Source organism: Ylistrum balloti, unplaced genomic scaffold, assembly GCF_031769215.1.
Source record: "Ylistrum balloti isolate Yb309-2 unplaced genomic scaffold, AGI_CSIRO_Ybal_v1 Utg370190, whole genome shotgun sequence".
In the NCBI taxonomy this organism is placed as follows: Eukaryota; Metazoa; Mollusca; class Bivalvia; order Pectinida; family Pectinidae; genus Ylistrum; species Ylistrum balloti.
The window spans coordinates 754544-775441 of NW_026782170.1; the positions used below are offsets into that span (position 1 = coordinate 754544).

The 20898-nt window shown below is 33.3% G+C and overlaps 1 protein-coding gene across 1 annotated transcript in view; it reads right to left on the minus strand.

The window, feature by feature from the left end:
* Positions 1-6566: 6566 nt before the first annotated feature.
* The window catches only part of LOC132551245 (ubiquitin carboxyl-terminal hydrolase 7-like), a 28955-nt gene continuing 14623 nt past the window's right edge, over positions 6567-20898 (minus strand). Inside the window, exons 16-33 of the mRNA XM_060215358.1 lie at positions 19975-20119; positions 18729-18798; positions 18362-18493; positions 17585-17651; positions 16953-17054; positions 16664-16763; positions 16068-16160; positions 15647-15714; positions 15005-15159; positions 14629-14796; positions 13924-14032; positions 12624-12701; positions 12264-12367; positions 11711-11882; positions 10900-10947; positions 10492-10563; positions 9380-9482; positions 6567-7771 (exon numbers count right to left, since the gene is read on the minus strand). Coding sequence (XP_060071341.1) covers positions 7665-7771; positions 9380-9482; positions 10492-10563; positions 10900-10947; positions 11711-11882; positions 12264-12367; positions 12624-12701; positions 13924-14032; positions 14629-14796; positions 15005-15159; positions 15647-15714; positions 16068-16160; positions 16664-16763; positions 16953-17054; positions 17585-17651; positions 18362-18493; positions 18729-18798; positions 19975-20119 — 1893 coding nt within the window. The 3' untranslated portion in view covers positions 6567-7664. The remainder of the gene's footprint in view (positions 7772-9379; positions 9483-10491; positions 10564-10899; positions 10948-11710; positions 11883-12263; positions 12368-12623; positions 12702-13923; positions 14033-14628; positions 14797-15004; positions 15160-15646; positions 15715-16067; positions 16161-16663; positions 16764-16952; positions 17055-17584; positions 17652-18361; positions 18494-18728; positions 18799-19974; positions 20120-20898) is intronic.

A 20898-nucleotide genomic window follows, 5' to 3' on the forward strand; every position in this document is an offset into this window, starting at 1 on the left:
ACCGAAAATTTACAGACCTATTATCTTACCATGGTCCCTTTTTAGGGAAGAAATCCTATTTATTTTCAGATGTCAAATGTCATTTTACTCTTAAAAAAAAAAAAGTTTTCTGCACAAATCAAGAAAAATGTCATACTATGCATGACCATTATTCATGAATTCATAATTTGCAGGATAACTGAAATATTGAATCTCTGATTCAGCAAGTTTAAATGAAGACATTTAAAACAGTTTAGGGTCGATGGTATATTGTGGGGTGATGCTTTGCACTACCTCAATGTTGACCTTGCTTCATTCAGGTTTTAATATAACAAACTCTTATTTGGTACGGTGAGAACATATGGTATATGTGTTCTATTACAAATGGGCTGACATTTTGTGAAGTTATATTAATCCCCATCATTTCCAACTTACCAAAAAGAATTTTAAATTTAATTTCATTACCAACCACCTGAATATTTGTTACCTTTCAACTCTTCAGATATAGTGGTTGTTTGTTTGTTGTGTTTATTGCCCTGTAAACAATCAGGGCCAATTTTGAGGCTGGGTCAGCATATAGTAGCTGGTAGCTAACTCACTGAACAACATATGGGAGGCTAATCACATGCCATCCAGGTCATTAAGGTAAATTGTCTTGCATCAGAACACAACCATGACATCACAGACTGGTTTGTTCCTCAGCTTCCTGAGAAACACAAACTGTTGTGGGTATGGTGCAACAAACCATGCAACCTGGATCTTCATCTGATGTTTGGTAATCTGATGGAATTATTACTGCCATGATAGTGAAACCATAAGTTGACTTAAATGCTCTTCAAAGATGAAAAGCACTAGAGCCATTGCAAAACTCAACATTTCCTATTACAGTGAAACCTCGCTATTAAGACCACTTTGGGGACTGGACAAAAGTGGTCTTAATAGCGAATTAGTCTGAATAGTGAGGTGGATCAGATTGTATGTTTCTTATCACGGGTACACAATGCAATGTCACACTGGGATAATACATTAATATGCCCATAATCATAAAGTATACTTCCTGGAAATGTCTCTCAGAAGGCAGACAATGAAAATGAGATCAAACCATTATATGTTACGGCTACAAAGGCTGATTACCAAAAAAGTATTACAATGATTCCATCTTTGACTGAAGCAGTGACCTTGCGACTAGCCTGAGATGTAATAAACAAATCTGAGCACATCATATGAAAGATATTAATTTGATGTCAAAATAATATCCAGTTGCAATACATCATTCTTTTCTTCTCAGAACATTTCTTTTAGTCTTCTTCAAGTAATGTCAGTAGAATGTATAGTGAACAAGATGTTACAGGGTCAACACAACTTTTTGAGTATGTTTTTTTCTATAATCTTTTTACTATTACCTGGGTATGTCAAAGCTATTTCATACCTTGGTGTGTATAGGACTATAGTACTGCAGAAAAAGTTTAATAGATTAAATACCATCCTGTACACTCCATTTGTCAGTGCTCATACACTTTATGTTGGTAATTTGATGAAGGAGTTGTCATCAAACAGTCACAATTAAATTGTCTATTGCTTGTGCAATAGAACTCCTTTTCTATTAATGCTGTGAATTTGAGAGTACATCTTGGGAGTGTGACCTCATCAAAGTCTGCCGTGGAAATGATATTACACAATTCAAAGCTGTATAAGCACATGACACAATGTCCAGTCAGGATATGTATAAGGGCTCGACCTTGATTGTGTGTCTCAAGGTTTAATACCAATCACCATTAGTAAGAAACTTCTGGGTACAAGACATCATCAGCCCAATGTTTCCAATCCTTTAAACACATATTGTCATTAAACAGACAACACTTGATTGTACATGTTTTACTTTTATTATTGATGATTGAACATATCTAGCAGCCATTGTTGACTGTACAGTTAAAGAACATGAAGATCCATGCACTGTCGTGACAACATGTAAAATGGAGAGAAATGCCAGTCAATATCCGTTTATAAACGTACAGAAAAGAAAGAAATTAAAACTAATTCACATGTAATAATACAAAATGATCAGCACATTTCAAAATCTATTTATTTGATTTTGATCATATTGACAACTGCTTCATACTGTGACAGGCTTTTATTGCATTGTGTGAATATGTACACAAGTTATCCAAGCTGATGTATGGAATAAAGTATACAATATACAGAAACATACATACAGATTGAAATGTACTCTTACCAGCACTGATGTATACCAATTGTAATGCACACTGAACCATGCATACAGATTGAAATGTACAAAATTCTAATATCAAAACTGATGTATGCTACACAAAATCGTATAAATTATATAGAAACTGTTAGTGATACACTGGCAGTCTACAGAAACTGATCACAGCATATACTGGTACATAAATCCTGACTGGTATTGTGGTCATGTACCAGTGGGGATAAATAAACAAGATTAAATTTTTGGTACTCAAATAAACAGCAGCTGATGGGAGGCTTCTTTAGCTAATCATAATTCTAATAAATTTTCCCTGCAATTGTTTTATTCCAAGTAATAATTAAGAAATACAAAGAGGTAAGCATTAACTACCTGCACAGTAATGGTATAAAAGTAGTATTCAACTACTGTTTGAGTAATGTTTGCCCACCAGACATACCCTTAACAAGGACTAGCTTATCACATGCATAGACAGCACTTTATAACAATAGTGATTAAAGGTGGAAAACGAGGGGACAACACCTTTTATCTAAACAATAAACAATTGGGATTATTATCTTTAACTTGAAGATTTTAAAATAATTGCCAATATATATATACAATTTCCATCAATGGAATTAAACATGCAGAGTAATTAAACATACAAGTTCATGTTGGATTTTTTTCTCTCGAATGTACGGTGGCATTTAGTTACTGACTGAATATCGAGACAATTGAACGTCAATTAATATCATGTATCACATGTTGTAGACACAATAATTATAAAGTGCACCATGACATAATGTATGGATTATCACATAAACACCTTGTCTTGACAACATAGCAAATTAAAAATGTCCTATAAACAAGTCAACATAATCGGCACCTTTATGTACATTTTGATACATTCTAAATTTGCTTTTAATTTAATCTCTCTTATTTTTAAAAACTAAACTTCCTTCATTTTACAATATTTAAGAAAAAATAGTCTATTAGTTTAAAATAATTACTCTTGTAGGCCCAGATGGTAATGTGCAGGCTGTTTTAATGTCAGCAAAAACTGGAGTACTCACAGAAAGCTCACATGGTCAGACAAGTGACCCCATACTTTTCCATGTCCTTTTGGGGAGCTCTTAACCCTCGCAGCTTAGATAAAAGGTAGCGTTTTTTTCTGCAGTGCCATTCTTTTTACTCATTGTAAATCAGTCTAATAATGTCCATCATGTAATCATTTAACTGAAGTGGTATCTTAATAAAATCAAATTTTCTCATTATGAACACAATGAATCAATTGACTCTTAAATAAAGTGTTGAAATTTTGTAGATCATTGTACAAGGAAACAAGCGAATCTTAGAAGTTGACATCAAGTTTTCAAAAATATCTTTACACGCCAACATAAAACCATAAATTAAAATGTTACATAGCTAGATACTACAGTAAAATCATGAAGTACTTCATCATGACAAGTCAACATAACAGGATACCATGAAAGGTTTGAATTATCTACGAGGATAGGAACATCACCTCCTTAACAGGTATATATCTTGATACCCATGGGCTAAACATACTACAACATTATGATTAATTTCCAGAGCTCCAAAATTTGGGTAAAGATGAAACTGAAAACAGCTTTATGTACAGCCATCCCTAGACCCAAGGTCAGCCCAAATATTTGTAACAGAAATGAAATAATTGTTAAGTTTGTTAACTGTTCATTTTTAATTGCTACTTGCATTACAGTTGTGAATAATTTCAAACAATACTTTTTCAAAATTAGAAAATTAATTCAAAATATTTTTTTTTTAAATTAGAAAATTAGTAACTATTTAATTAACTTTTTAACTAATTTGAATCTTTTTTTTTTTAATTTTGAACTTTTAAACTATCTCCAAATTTCTATATACGGTAATGGTGATGCAAGGTTTTCTGGGATTTTGCTGGTTAACTGTCAAAAGATGAACCTCCCTAAATAAAAAACCCCAGCCAACTAGGTGAAAAACAGTGTTATCACTGCACCATCCAAACCTATTCAGATAGCAACACATATTTGGCAGCCAAAAACATGTCTGTTTTCTATTATGTAAGATATCAACTAGCTAACCAATATCACATGCCAGTTAATACAGAATGAAGCAAAACAAACTTGTTCTTCAATCTGTGTAGCTGTCTAATAATATTTGAATAACTGTTTTCTCTTAATTAACTGACCAGTCACTTACCCTTGCTTTTACAAACACATCAATGTTATGCCAGCAAGTAAAAGTGAGCAACTGCAGAGATAAAAAAAAAAAAAAATTATTTGCCTATACAACAAACTTGCTAATGATTCATACTTTCATCAAATCAGACCAGTTTGTAGCTATGAATCTTTGCATTTTACCCCATCTCAATTCAAAACTATGAAAAACAGATTCACAGTGATTAATTTTCACTGAATTAATGTATCTCTGAAAGTTATTAGCACAACATTAGCAGGTCATATCAATCAAACAGTTCAAATGAAATTAAATGGAACCCCACATAGACCTGTAGTCATTAAATTACAAGTGTAAGTAAAATACATTTTAACTGTTTAACACTATCATGGACCTACACCATAAAAGATCAACTCTCTCATCATCCTGTACCTGAAAACAAGAATACCTGGTAGTTGTTGTTTTCATCTTCTTTCTACAGAATTTCTAATGGTCACTTGCTGCCATATACACAGAATCACTCACAAGCTAAAAATCTATATAAATTTGTCAACTGTGTGCTGCACTGATGATCACTTGGCTTCCTTAAAGATCATGTTTATACATATCTCAATTCATCAGGTCAAGCACTTTTCACTGAAAACAAATTTTTATCAGTTGCAGAAGTACTTTGTATCATTTGGTGAATCATTTGTCAAATATATTTAAAGAGAAAGCAGCAGAATTTACTTATAATGAAAAAGGGCCAAGATCACCCAAGTCTACTTCAGAAATTGAGGCCTGGAAGTTGATTGACTGAGCCAAAATCAAAATTACAAAATTCTTTCAAAACATCTACACATGCTTTCATATCATACAACAGATCCATGTATGCACTCTGGGCCATATTAGCTAAGTAGAACTTCAGAAATTCCTTGATATTCATTTCTTATTTTATATTTTTGAAGTGATAGAAGAATTTTATCATTAATGCCCCCCAAAAAATCAGATCTATTGTGATAACAAAATAAGGCAGTCATAGCTACACCATTCAACTGTCTAATTCACAACCAAATATTTACAAAAGACTTTTCATGTGAAAGCTCCCAACTGTAATACTTACTTGATATGTTGGCTTCAAAGTTAAATACATCAGCAATATTGCATCCAGTTCACAGTTGGAAAATAAAAATCCTGATTTCTAAAAAGATTTTTTTTAAAAACTTTTGGACAGTGGTTGGGGGGGGGGGGGGGGGGGGGAAGCACAAGAAAAAGTTCACTGTTCAATTCTCCAGAGTTTGATCGATCTGGATATGGCACATTTTGCACAAAATACTGAAAAAGGCCAATATTAATTCAATTTTAACATCAAGGAATTATTTACTTGCTTATAACATCATATTTCAGACTATTCACTTGTTTTCTAAAAACCCCAAAAGGTGCCTGTCCAGACTTTGATAGTCCTGACAATGTTTCCACCAATGCACTCTATGTAGACTGGCCATGGCTCTATATGACCAACTCATTGGAAGTATTTTTCTATTTCTTTGGACTGTATTAAGGGTGGGTATTGCAAATAGTTTTCATATTGCAATATATTGAGATACATGGTGATATTGCAAAATATCACAATATATTGTGCTTATCTATAATCTAAATAGTCTTTTTTTGTAGAAAATGTACACAAGAGAGTAATAATTAAAATCAAAGGTAAGTTATTTCCAAACATTAAATCAGTGATTTTTGGGACTCAGATAATGGAGTTTTTGACTCATGCTTTTCCTGTTGGACTCACTCAAATTTTGAAAACCCACTAGGTCTCTTGGTATTGCGACTCACCAATATTTTGGAATTTGTGTTCTGGACTTCCCTAAAAAAAAATCCTATGAAAATTACCGTTTAATTGAAGTTTTTTTTTAACAACCAATAATTACTGTTATAAGCTGAGATGTAACTAACAGGTAGTTATACTGAAAAAAATCTTTCGCTTTCAATAAAATAAGATTTCAACCAGCTATTTCAATGTCTTTGTGTAATCTGTAATGTATCTTCGTGGAAGCTATTTGTTAGAATTTTTGAACTCAGTATTTGTTTGTTGGGTCAGATAGGCAGATGATGAAACCTGAACACCTGGACTGGTCTATGTTAATGGTTTAAACATTTGAATAGCACATTTTACCACGAAACAGTAGCATCACAATGGAACACATACTAAATAGGAGAGAGGTTTAATTCATTCTGTGACATAGTATTGCACACATCAATCTTTTGCAATCTTTACCATGATATTTCAAAGTTTTGTTGATGATGTCACCAAAAGCAGAAGCAAACTAAACCTAAATTGTCAACATCTACATAACAGGTAAACTGTATCAAGTTTGGTTTGATTTGCATATTCTGATGGCCTTGATCACAATATTTAAGAAGTCTGACACATCATCAAAATTTGAGTGCACTGAACTCATCAGTAAACGGTACAGTATAGTGTTTCAGAGAAGGATACACATGTAGTGGTGGGAATTTACATGTGCTACAAGGATGAGTATAAGATTAATTCATTTTAAAATGGAATGAATTTGCTTATTCTTAAATATCATTTTGTCAACAAAGATACTACCCATGTATACAGAATATCAGTATTTCATTACATCACACAAGTCAATATGCGACTCTATGCACAAGTTTGAAGAGTTGGAGATCCATTCTGTAGGAATCAGTAGGTATTTAGGACACCCAAGTATAGGTACCCTGCTTTATATATATGTCATCTAAACCTTTCACTTGTCTCACACCAGGCAAGGCCAGGACTGCAGTGTTTATTCCTTAGTTTAGTAAGTTGTGAGACAGGATACAGTAATATAGCTCGTCCTTTGTCCCTTAGACAACACTGAAGCCTGCTCTTCCCATTCATCCCCTGGACAATCCTGGAACTGGTTCTCCTTTCTCTTCCCTAGGACAATCCTGGAGCCCATTCTCCCAATTCGTTTAATGGGCAATCCTGGAATTTGTTCTCCTTTCTTTTCCCTTGGACAAGTCTGCTCTCCCTACTCATCCCAAAGATTATCCTGGAGCCCACTCTGCCAACTCATCCCTGGGACCTGCTGTAGTCTCCTCTCTGCAATATTACCCTGGATAATACTAGGGCCTACCTCTCTGTGGCTGACCAGCACACCACACAAGCTTTTGTCTGGGCTAACAATACATTTGCTTTTAAGCTACTATCTACTGTCTGCATTCTTCAACTTTGCTGAAAGTCCATAGATAGCAGTGGAAAAATGATGAAAATGACCAGAAATCCAAACATTGACATCTAGTTATGGATCTTGATGGCTTTCTCCAAATAGGCATACCTAGATCTCTTTGGTGTTTTGTTGACATGGTCTAATCCAAGCCATGGTCTAGCTTGCATGTTTGCACCTATAAAGACAGATCATACAAAGTAAACAACACTATGTATTTCACCTTTTGTCAGTATTTCCATATTCAGTAATCTGATGACGAAATAAAATATTGCATCTTATCTTAAACATTTTATACTTTCTGTTGTAATAATAAGACAATTCAAAGTATTAAAAGGATCACTTAAAGGTTGCTTCATTTTAACCTTTGTGAACCAACATTAATTGACTCCTCAGTAACACCAAGAATGACTATGAAGTAGATTTCTGAACATGGAGAATGAGTGTAACCATGATGTGCATTCAACCACAACAAGAGATCCAAGCGGGATCTTGGCACCCACCACTTTTTGACCTTTAAATGTTATTCTAAAAGTTTATTCTTTTCCTTTCTTTCTTTCATATTCTTTCATTTGTTTTTTCTTTTAATTACAAGAAATTGTGATAATTATCTTTAAATTCCAAATCAAAGATGACCACCCATCAGCGATTTTAATCTTCTGATCAGTCCCAAGATCAGAAGGGCACATTTAGGGACCAAGAGTACCCTTCATAAGAAAGTTCATACAAATCTATCTAGTATTTCTCAAGAAAAAGTGATAACAAACTTTCATAATCAAAACACATGATGGCCACCTGCCAATCATTTTGTTATACGAGTCAGTTGGAAAATCAGAAGGGCACCATGAGGGACCAAGGTAAACCTATATATAAAATATGAGAAAAAACTATCCAATGCTTCTCATGAAATAACAATAACAAACTTTCATTGTCAAAATCCAAAATGGGTTGCATGTCAGACATTTTATTTCTTGGTTTTTATCAGTCCTAAAATAAAACAAACACAACTCGAGACCAAGGGAAATCTACAGATGAAGTCAAGAAATATCCATTCAGTACTTCTCAAGCAAAAGTGATAACAAGAATTGTTTAAGGATGGATGAACAACTGACATCAGACATAGGAGGATTGGAATAGCCCATCATCTGGTAGTTGCCTAAGATGAATACCCTTGACGAAGCCATATACCAAGGGGTAAATATGATTACTAAGTAGACTTAAGCAGACTTATTTGACAGGGATAATGTATGAAGTTGAAGATTTGATGACTTAGCCACAGTTAAGGTCAGCTATGGACTGTACAAATGACGGGACTGTTTAAAGCTCAACAGTGCTGAGAAATATATATCATGGTACAGTTATTGGACTAGCAGTAAAAATGTTAACTTCACACACTTAAAGTTGAATGTCAAACCCAAGCTTAGAGCTCAGAAGAAAATCCTAAACTGTGCCAGGTAATTCCAACATAATTTTTCTATAAAGGGCAATCGGTATCTTTTCTCAATCCTTAATGTAAAGAGTTGATTAATTAGTATCAATGGACTGGATTTATATCATAAAAACATTGGATTTACACTGAGATAAGAAAATTCATGCAAGTCACTTCGAAGCAGACTGACATAATAGATAATTCATTCTAAAGTACATAAGATATAATGTAATCTAGAAAATCATATAGGATCTGAAATACAATCAGTATTTGTTCCAGGAACAGATACTCTAGGAGATATATTGAGAAAATTCTCCATATGGCCCTCAAATAAGTAAGCATAAAAAATAACCCTACCCTGTATAGCGTGAGGTTTGAACACCGTCAGATCTACTCTCATATCCTGGTCGTCATCTGATATGTACTCCACTCTTCCCATTACCACCACTGCAAACTTGTACTGAAAAAATGAATTCACAGCAATTTGGAACAGGCTAACAATTTTTATCTCATTCTTTGTATTCTGTTTTTCATATGCTACTACCTACATAAGTGTTATATCAACTTTCCTATTACTGGTGAATCAATTACATGTACATTAGATTATACCATAAGATCCCGGAGAATCTTAGCACCCACTATTATTTGATCTTCATTTGGTCTTTAAAAGTTGAACATTTCCCATTCTATTCTCCATTCCTATCAGGGCTGTTCCAGAATTAAATGTGTTGGAGGGGGGGGGGGGATTGTCAAATCTTATAATCTACACAATTTAATTTGTTACATCAAGCAACTCCCACAGAATTTCCTTCTCCATTATCACATGACTCCCTACAAAATTTTATTTCATTCTGTTTCCTTTCACATGATGCTTCTCTGCACAAAAAAATTGTCATTCAAAAAAATTGATATAAAAAATGTCAGTATATTTTTCCTGTCTGAAAAAGATTGCAAAATATTTCCTATATCTGCATGCATAAACATGCTTAATATTGATGTTTAAAAACAGAAGACAAAACAGCATTAACACATAAAATGCATTTTAGTGTTGTCCTAACTACCCGAAAAAAGACAATTCATCTACCCCGACATATTTGATTCTGGAATCGCCTTTACTAGTAATAGTCTTGATTATATGACATTTGAGAATTCCTCTAAGAAATAACCTCAATAATCTTCAACTGTCAAATCAAAGATGGTAACTTATGAAATTCTTGAATGATGCATCCAGTATTTCTCAAGAAAAAGCGATAACAAAGTTTCAGAGTAAAAATTCAAGATATTCACCTATCTGAGTTTTTTTCTCTTTTCAGTCTCAAAATCAAAATGGCACAACTATAGACCTAGGAAACCTAATTACTAATTTGTGAAAGAAAATGTCATTTTCAAGCAAGTCAAACCTTTTTTTAATAAAATGTAATCTTCACTGTCTAGCAATTAATTTTACAATATGTCCAGCATATTTTTACCTTTTCAAATTCTTTGTCTGGAACATCCATCTTGTTTTGGATTCTTTCTTTCACCGCTGAGAAGGGCTCATTCTACAAATCAACACATACAGAACAATGCTATTCTCAGATACATTTATTCACTACTACTCTCATTTACCAATGACTTGTAATGACACCTGGTAATAAAAGAATTTTACAAATCATATTGAGGTATCATTCTAAAAGGAAGGCAGAGAAATAGTGTATGTTTAATTGACCAGAAACTGAGCATTAGCATGCATTAATACACTCATTGGAATTAATTAACAAATATTGATTTATTGATTCAAAAGTTTGACAATTCAAAAATTCCCTTTCAATATTTCTCAAAAGTATTTCCATTCAAAAGATTAATTTTCTTTATATTTGACCTCTCAGAATAGTTACCTGTTTAATCTTTAGTAAGAATGGCACACCGAATGTTGAGAAGACTTCCTAAAATGATAATAAAAATAACATTTTTATTACTAGGTTAATTTTCTAAAGGTCTCCATGGTATAACTCTCACAGTCTTGATAAGATTTCAACTAAAATGTGCATCAACTGTCATCGTAAATCACAAATTTCAAATGAGTGAATCGTCAGTTAGTGGGCCACATTCTTTGATTTTTCGTATCTGAAAATATCCTCTTTTTCAAATCATGAAAAATTATCAATTCTCCTATAAAGTGTAAAGTCTTAAAATCTTAATAAAATAAGGAATTGAATCCATTTTTCAAAAATTTCACTTTACCACTGCTATGCAGGTTTAAGCTCACTAAATCAAATGAAAATTTAGCATTTTCACATCATTTCCCCCCCCCCCCCCAATACATTTTAATAGGAGGATTTACATGTAAATTGAAAAAATGTACACCCTGAAAATAACAAAGAATCCCTTCTATTTAGGAAACAGAAGAATAAACATGTGAAATATTGAGGTTTACTGTTACATATTCAGACATTTGTATTGAAAGAACTGCACCTTCTGCCCTTCAGCTGTACCTGACATGCTTATATACACAACCAACAATGAAATCTTAGCATATATTTATGTGGAAATATTTAAACTTAATTGATCTGAGCAAGTTGCACAACACTACAAAGTCTTCTGATTTGTTTATTTGATAATCAAAGGTTTCTTTTCTTTGAAATCAAACATTTGAAACAGTCCAAATTAGAATTCAATGCAGTATAAGAACAGTCAACCTTTATTTACCTTATGGAAATGTGCTACTGGAATAAGTGTTTCATCATCTCCAAGCCGCACCTCGTCTTTTGGGATTTCTTCGATTCGATAGCTCTTCGTGGCACCGGCAGGATTGAGGGCATCCAAGAAGGCTTCCTCTCTCTGTATTGTGTAGATTTTGTAGCTGATCACCTCTAATAGCCTGAAATGAATAATTAAATATAAGTAAATCAGAATTTACCCTATATAGCTCAATATTTATCAAATGTAGGTCAGTGATAACACCTAGAGGTCTGATTTTTTTAGGTAATCATCAGATTATATCCAAACACTACCATGGTGAATTGCAACATAACAATTACAATGAACAATATACAGGAACTTGCTTTAGTGAAATTCTAATTTAGAAGAAGCTGTTAGTACCACACATACAACACACCAATAACTACTATTACAAATGAATATGTATGCTTACTACACCTTAAATCAATTTGTAGTCTACAATGATGAAATACAAACTCTAAATTTCTTTTGTAATCCAAATGCCATTAACTCATGAGAAAATTTCATTAGCAGTACTTACCTAAGTTTGCCAGAGCCATCGTCAGATAGTTCTGCTTGCTTCTTTGCTTCCTCAAGAAGATCTCCCACATTGCCATTCTTGTTTGGATAAAGGACTAGTTCTTTCTACAAATATGAGAAGACAAATCCATGTTTAAACATATATTGAAGGAAAACCAATTTTCTACAGAAAGCAATGCAGTAGGGTATGAAAATGGTCACAGGTATTTATCTATATCATAACTGGGACAGATGTTTTCAAGAAGTATGACCTGTGATACAACATCCATCTCATTATATTTCACTTTGATAATAACACTGCTATACTTAATTTCAGCAATCAGCAATGATATCAAGTTCATGACAAATCTAATCAACTTACCTCTTCCTTCATTTTGCTATTCACCCAGGTACATTTGAATTGCTTTTTGTTCTCTAGTTCGTTAATCCTAATGTTTAACTAGAAAGAGAAGTGAAAGAGAAGATCAGTCTACTATAAAGAAAAACAAATATTTTTGCAAGGAAAACATTAAATTCATTGACATCAGAAATCATGTTCTGATTTACAGTGAACCATTCATAATCTGATCACCACTGATGATCTAATCACTGATAACCTGGAAATTAGTTGCCATGTGGATTGTTTTTATGGAAATACTTTTAGGAAACAGAATGGACTTAACAAAGTAATATTTCCCCCATATTCATGAAATTTTTGGTTACACATCAAGAAAATTTGTTGTGTTCAATCAACCATACCAGAGGTGTACAGCATACTGCTAGACATTGTGTAGTCATAGCAACTGCTGCCATATCATTGCCAGTATAGCATTCAAGAAACAGACTGTTTTTTTTTCTTCGAATCTGTGATAATGATTCCTGTAAAATTTTGCTGAATATTATCTGAAACTTCCAGAGTAACACTCTTGACAAGTACCATAGAAAATGAAAGACATTGAAATTTTTTACCCTAAAAGCTGAATCATGACCTCAACTACACTATCACAAAATATAGTCCAAAGGAAAACAATCTACAGAACGTCATATTAAGCACTCTACTTATGGAAAATAGTACAACTGCTGGTAACAGAAAATATCAAAATGCAAAAGTCTACAATGTTTGAATTTTCTTTGTATTGAATTATGCCCTTCTTTCTGTCAATCATGTTCCTGATGACAACAAATGGTCTTATTCATCAGGGAATTTGCATCTGCATTGACATAAAACACATGTAAATACACTGTAAGCTATGCATATTTTTAACATCCGCTTCAGAAATTTTAATTCATAAACCATTATTTAGAAAAATGAACATTATTGGACTATGAGAGACATTTATAAAGAACTGTATTCACAGTAAATACTATTTCCACAAAACAAGCAATCATATGTATAATACAGCTGACTTAACTGCCATGTAATCAAAGGAGTTAACTCTGATTATTATGACCAGCTGACTAAACTCGGTAATCAGGACAATTTGGGAAAGGAAGTGTCCGGATTATCAATGGTCCAACGTACTTATGAAATCAGAAGTTTTCGATTTCACAATAAAAAATTCATGTTCAACCAAAGCAAAGACATGTACTGAGAGCATAACCAAAACACTGACCACTGAAAATATTGAAATGATGGTTACAACAAACATGTTAAAAGAATGATAATCACAATGAACACTTACATGTTGATAATACAGTTTCCGAGGCTGCCTTGGTTTTGCGTATAAAAGAAGGTCTTTTAAGTTCCCTTCAAATGTACATCTTATGGCATTTCCTGGACCTTCTCTGTAGCTGTAAACAAGTAAAAATATTAATACTTCTTTCGACAATTCTGAAATAATCAACAATATCATGTCTCATCAAGTCAACCGAGATATGTAGAACAATGTCTTATCATATGGAGTGCACTATGGCCCCATACCAGTCATCTGTCCCTCAACTGGTGTTGAGGATTGAGGAATTGACTACTAATTTCAGAAGAAGTACCTTCAGGGCTCTCGACCTGCCAGATTTGGGGCCGAATATTCCCAATGCAAAATAGTATCTTTTTTTCCCGGGTTAGACCCCAAGTTTTCCCAATTCTAAGGAAAACGCCGCTATTTTTCCCGATTCTAAGGGCCCCAGGCCACAGTCCCAAAATGGGGTGTGAGAGCCCTCACCTTCTTGCCTGAAGAGGGAATAATCAAAATGCAAATACCTGTTTTTTAAACCTCCAAATAGATGAAATGATAAACAGATTACATCAATGATAGTACTAGAAAAAATGATGATCAAGATCAAAATAATGTGCTAGGAGGAATCACTGCAGACTTATGGCATAATAAGTAGTATTGCATTGGTACACACTATGTATAAAAATTTCTTTATCAATACACTTTATTACTGACCTCTGTGGTTTGAAGAACTGTAGAAGGTAAGGGTCTGTTCCAAGGTATTGAGCTACAGCATTGGCCATCTGGTCGTAGTTCATCCTCATAGACAGGTCAAGCGTGAAGCCTTCGTCATTTGGTAAAGTTTTATCACAGAAGGTAACATCTACTCTATAATACAGGTCTCTACAAAATAACAAATCTTCAATTCAGCAAAATGATTTTGTTAGAAAACCTTTCATCAATTTATGAAGTTTGTCAGGGATTTAATTACTCAATTATTGAAAGTGACTTAAAGAAAAAGATACGTTCTCTAATGAGCATTTATCTCTAGCCCTAGAATTCTCCCATAATGACCTTTAACAAGACAGTAAATATGAGTTTTTTGTCTTACTTGAAGTAGTCCCTAGCGGACGGGAGTTGGTATTGTTGGAGGTCTGCTTCATCTCTCTGGAATACTATTATATCACCATCCATCAGCTCATCCAACATCTTCTCTATGGGCAGATCATAGTCTTCTAGCTTTTCCAACATGTTTGGTTTCACTTCCTAATCAAATTATTGCCAGATGTTACATGTTATGTACAGATGGGTCATTTTGTTATTAAAAAAAGTTTTGAAAAATTGTTTACGAGGTGTGATGCGCAACACACCATGCATGATGCCGGACAAAAGACAATTGCAATAGCCTGGTCTCAAGTGACTTAAAATGTCAAACATTGTACAGAGGCCCTAACACACAATAAAAGATTAAATATTTCATTGAGTTATTTTTACTACCAGGAAGTAACAATTTTAGTGATGTCAAATGCAATAATATAACTTTACCGCTCACCAAGTGTTTCCCTTTTCCATTACCCAGGGTACAACACCACCACCACCACCCCTCTTGGTTTTCAAATGTTTCAATGACCCTCCTTCAGGAATACATAGATAGAATTATACTATAACCCCCTGCCCTGCCTCCATGGTTCAAAACACAAAGGAGAACGAACAGGGAACACTAGATCTCAAATTACTTATGTAATTAAGTTACCTCAAATAACAGTAAGGGTGTGCCCACTGGAAAACCTGCTCTCCTACACAAATCTGGCAACAGCTCAGCTGCAATACAAGCCATTCAGTCATCATCTCATCACATTAAAAACTTTGTGTTCATAAAAGGTATGAAAAGAGCAAGGAAGTAAAGAAAATCTCTAAATGTCATCATAGATGCTCTTTAATAGTATCTATGAAATGAAATCAAATTCCAATTTGTGAAAATAAACGTGGAGAATTTATCAGTGGTGATTCAAAGGGCTTATCAATGTGAATACTGAGATCCAAAACTATGTCTGATAATTCAGTTAATGATGTTTTTTAACAAGTTCATGAAAGTTCATGATCCTCGAGTCAAAAAACTAGTTAACTGGTTAAAAGTTATAAACCCAAATAATTTGATAAATCAAAAGACTTACATGTCTTGGCAGAGATCGGAACATAGGTATGACCACAATAGGATATTGTCTTTGATCTGGGGTCATACAATTTCAGAAAGATAAGCACATCACCTGTTAATGAAAAACGAAAAATTGAAAAATCATCAATTTCGCACAGTAGTCAATCATACCAGTCCAAAATTGTCTGGTGTAATTATCAACATCAGTGAATACTGAAAAACTCCACAGCAACACTGAAACAATGTTAAAAAGTAATGAAATTAAATAAGTAAAGGATTATTTCCAACATAGCCCATGAAAACAATCAATCGGTGGGATTATAATTCTATGTAGACTTGCAAAATCAGTAATCTAGTGTTAAACAGTAAACTTGTGAAATGTTAGCTTAATATATAAACACACATAAGTGAAAATCTTCAGACAATGCATTGCAGTTCCTTGAATTTGTCTAAGTTTCAACTTCATCCATTATATAAAATCATCAAAAGCAAAATAATTCAATCATAAAACAAAAAGATTAATCAATATTGTATATCAACCATTTTTACATTAAACAACAAATAATTTAAATATTTAATAGTATCATCTCCACTTCATGAGTTTAGTACACTCACTTTCTTTATCAAAACTGGGAAGAGCTTGAAGTCCACTCTCTGGGTTTAGTGTTTCAACAAACAGTGTCCAAGGAGTTTCATTGTCAGCTACATCTTGTATCTAAAACACAAATTTTCATAACATTGTCAAATTTATGACCTTGAGTTTGAAAACATTGTAAAATGTGAGTATGAACCATAAATAATCTACCATTTCATACATCATACAACGAGCATCTGATATATTGAATCATGCAGTCTCCTATCCATACATCTTCAAGTGACCATTAGTTAAAGCATCTGCACATACTGTTTTCTGAAGGTTTGACTCCACATCAATCAGAGTTGGTCTGTAGGTTTGATTCTGCCTGCATTGAAATGGCCATGGTCGCAGCTGGTTCACGGGATATTTCTGTAGAGGAAAATGTTCTACTATTATTATATGTACATGGTTATATCATAATAAAAATGAATGTTTAAAAGTAAAAAGGAATATTGATGAATTGCATAAAATATAACAATATCAAATGATGTCCTGAACAGAACTCCTGATAGATTGAAAAAGAAAACAATATTTATTGAAACATATTAATCAGAGGGTTAAAGATTTTCATAACAACACACCTGACATAAAACTTTCCAAACTTTTGTCTTGTTCCCCTACTTACAACTTGTGTCAAGTAGAACAGATATGAATAATTAAATAAATAACTATAATTCTTAGAAAAAAACGTTAATGATAATAAGTTTGTCAAAATGTTCCAATCCATATGATGAAGAAGAATAGTCACTATTAAAGGTGAATCAGAGGCCTGAAGTCAGTTTACGTCAATGAAAAGTTGGCATACTTGCAAATTTGAAAGCTATGAATGTATATAGCCAAATGTATTTGAGAATAAACACAGAAAAATATTTCTATATACCCCTATCCCCCTGACTTACCAGGTTTTCTGCAAGCATTTCCATGAATTCTAAAAGAGTGGATGATTTCTTAACTTTGAATTTCCTGCTGTTAAACAGACCAAAAAGGGGAAAAAAATCTGCATTAGACTAATGACAAGTTAGATCTGGTGTATAACCATATAACAATGCCTAATAAATAGTTTCATAATACAAACAAATAACAGAATACCCTCTATTTGTCGAACTCATTACTTGGTCCTGATCATAACTTTTTCACACAAGCTTGAATGCATTTCTCAAAATATAATGCATCTAGCTCTAGCTTTATTTCCATCCATTCATATTCATAAGTAGGCAAATTAAATTTTATCAATAAATTGGTTTTATCAGTGTAACATGACAATAATCTGTCTTTTATCAAAATCATTCAGTTTTGTCTTTCCATAAATTCAACATAGCAGAGAACAGATATATGAAAGTACTGAAGTCTTCTCTGCAGCAACACTTTTGTACGTCAAGGTGATGTCATGCAAGATGACAGTATATATGCATTTTCAGATCAAACAGTGTTGAAACTAATATAAATGCAGCTAATCTTGGTCTTCTTGAAGATGAAAGAGAAATGTATCAAATATGTCACTCCGATACTCTAGCCATTCACATACCCAGCAGAGCAGAACCAACTCCTCATTACTCATATACACAGACCTTGTATCCCTCATATTATTCTTATAGTCCTGAAGAGTTTGAGGTATCGTCTTTTTACCAAAAAAATAATCAACCTAATCAGGCCATATAAAGGAATACGAGTCTCACCTGAAGTTGGCTTTCTCCAGATCCATGAGATCATTGCCTTGGTGACCATAGAAATGGTCCTCTGTCACAACCTGAACATTCATATACAAGTGTGCTTCTGTTCTCTCTTTTCTCTTTTGCACTTCCATACGTCTGGAAATTAATCAACACATGATGTCCAATATAAACAATGTATTCACATCCAGACTTTTAAGGGGACTGAATCTGTAACTGTGAACCTCAGATAAGGTCAACATCAATAATTTGTTTATATTATTCACAAACCAAATAAAGATTTACTAGACATTAAGTTTTTTAATTAATTGACTATGTAATCTCAATTTTGATCTGAGTAATACAAACATACGGTAAAGGTGTGACTTCTTACCTTTCTTCTGCTAATCTATCAATTAAGCATTGTGGAATATCAGAATCACTCATACCATGTAAAGACTCATCTGAAATGGCAAAAGGTAACAACCAATAAATATTTGTGCAAGTCAGCATATTAAACAGAATATTTATCTGTCAGAAATCATGGAAGAATAAAAGATAACCAATCATATTTTTATTGAAAACATTTCTTACTTAACAATTATTTTCTCTTACATTCATTTGATTTACTTCCATCGAAACAAAGCTAAGATATGAGAAACAACTCCTAGTATCGACCTCCTCCCACCCACCTCAGTCATAGCTCTTGAATAAACTGAAACTGGATAATATCTATAAGACATGAATGCTTTCTTTTCCATGCATTTAAGTATCATTATTTTGACAAATTTCTATACAAGATCTTATTTGCAAAATGATTAATAGTGGCCAATTTCTTTTGCTTTGTTGGGTTCATTGATCCATGAACAGTGGGAGTGACCTTTGACTTTCATTATTATTGACTGAAATTATAAAATGAATCATGTGTAAACCCTGTTGTGATGCTATGGTGTGAATCTGAACTAAATCTATTCAGGGGTTCATAAAATATCTTGCACACAAGCTTTTTACTTCCTAAGTGGTCAAGGCTAACCTATGACCTTAAATATTGACCAATGACCACTAAAACCTTCGGTAGACCTTTGGGTGTTATGATGCCATAGCGTGAATATGAACCAAATCTTGTCCAGGGTTCAAGAGATATCTTCTAAAAAATATTTATCACAGACAATATTATGTACACCTTTTAGCCTAATTGGCAGGTGAAACAAAACAAAAAAAAATTCAGGACATAAAAATGAAGTAAAAATCAAGACATTTCTAGAGTATGTTATGCGACATGATTTCAATACCTGGTATGTGACAAATCATCATTCAAAGGATAACTTATATTTGAGATCTGGATGTTATTTTATCAATGATGATGTATACCAGACTGTGACGAGACACTTTTGGAGCTTTATGATTAAGTTATAGATGAAGGGTTAAACACTTTTTGGCCTCAACAACTCAATACCTGATTGTGTAATTTTAGTATCAACCAAAACATCATATCATAAATGAAACACAAGAAATTTGGATACATTCATCCTATACTATATCAAAGTAGATGTCACAGCATTGGTAAATGATTGCAGAGAATATTCAAAACTGAACCTCTCATAAAATGGCTATACTTCAGACATTTCTTTATAACTTACTTATACAACTCTCTCGTATATACACCAACATATATGCATTTGTACAGTGTTTCACAGAAATCTCATCGTCATGTCCACCAAAATTATTATCAATGGCCTCTTGCTTTGTACACCTGGACACAACATCATCATCAAATTTGCACCACTACAACAAAAAAGAGACAAATTCTTAGGGTTATTTCAAGTGAACATCTACATGATACCAGGACTCGCTTCAATCAACGGTTTGGTTTCCTGTCTATTACCTTTAAAACAAGAAAGAAAATACTGGCATGTCAATAGAATCTTGATTCAAACTAAAACCTGATAAAACTACAGCAAAATAGGAGCTAAATAAACATATGTTAACCCCTAAAAAAGTACAATGTAAATAAGACTAGGTTTTCAGGAAAAGTAAGCATTTTTGCTTCATCTGCAACACCTACCATGAGAATCTTGGTAAAACTCAGTAAGTAAGTATAGTCATGTTCCAAAATCAGAACAAGGTAATCAACAAAATCACAAGTAATAAACACCTCCGACTTCATATCACACAAGGAAATAGATTACTTCTTCTCAATGGGATCATTATGATAACCATAAAACTCCCTCATAATGTTCATCTTGCAACTAATGAAATCTTTTTTTATTGATTAGTACGTCAGTTGACAACATCATTGCAAATTGTGATATTGGGAACAAGCTCTTGAATCAAATTTGATATGTAAATATCATGGACTGGGGATTCATATTATCTTAAATTTTATGGGTGATTCCCCTAAACAAAGCCTAAGTCCTTGTGTGGGATATTTACTATAACAGCCTTGTCTATATCATCCACAAAACTACAATTTCATTTCAAACTGCCAATACATACCCTGTACACTTCTGAAGAATTCTGAAAACCTCATCATTTAATGCTTTGAAATCAAATTTTACACTTAT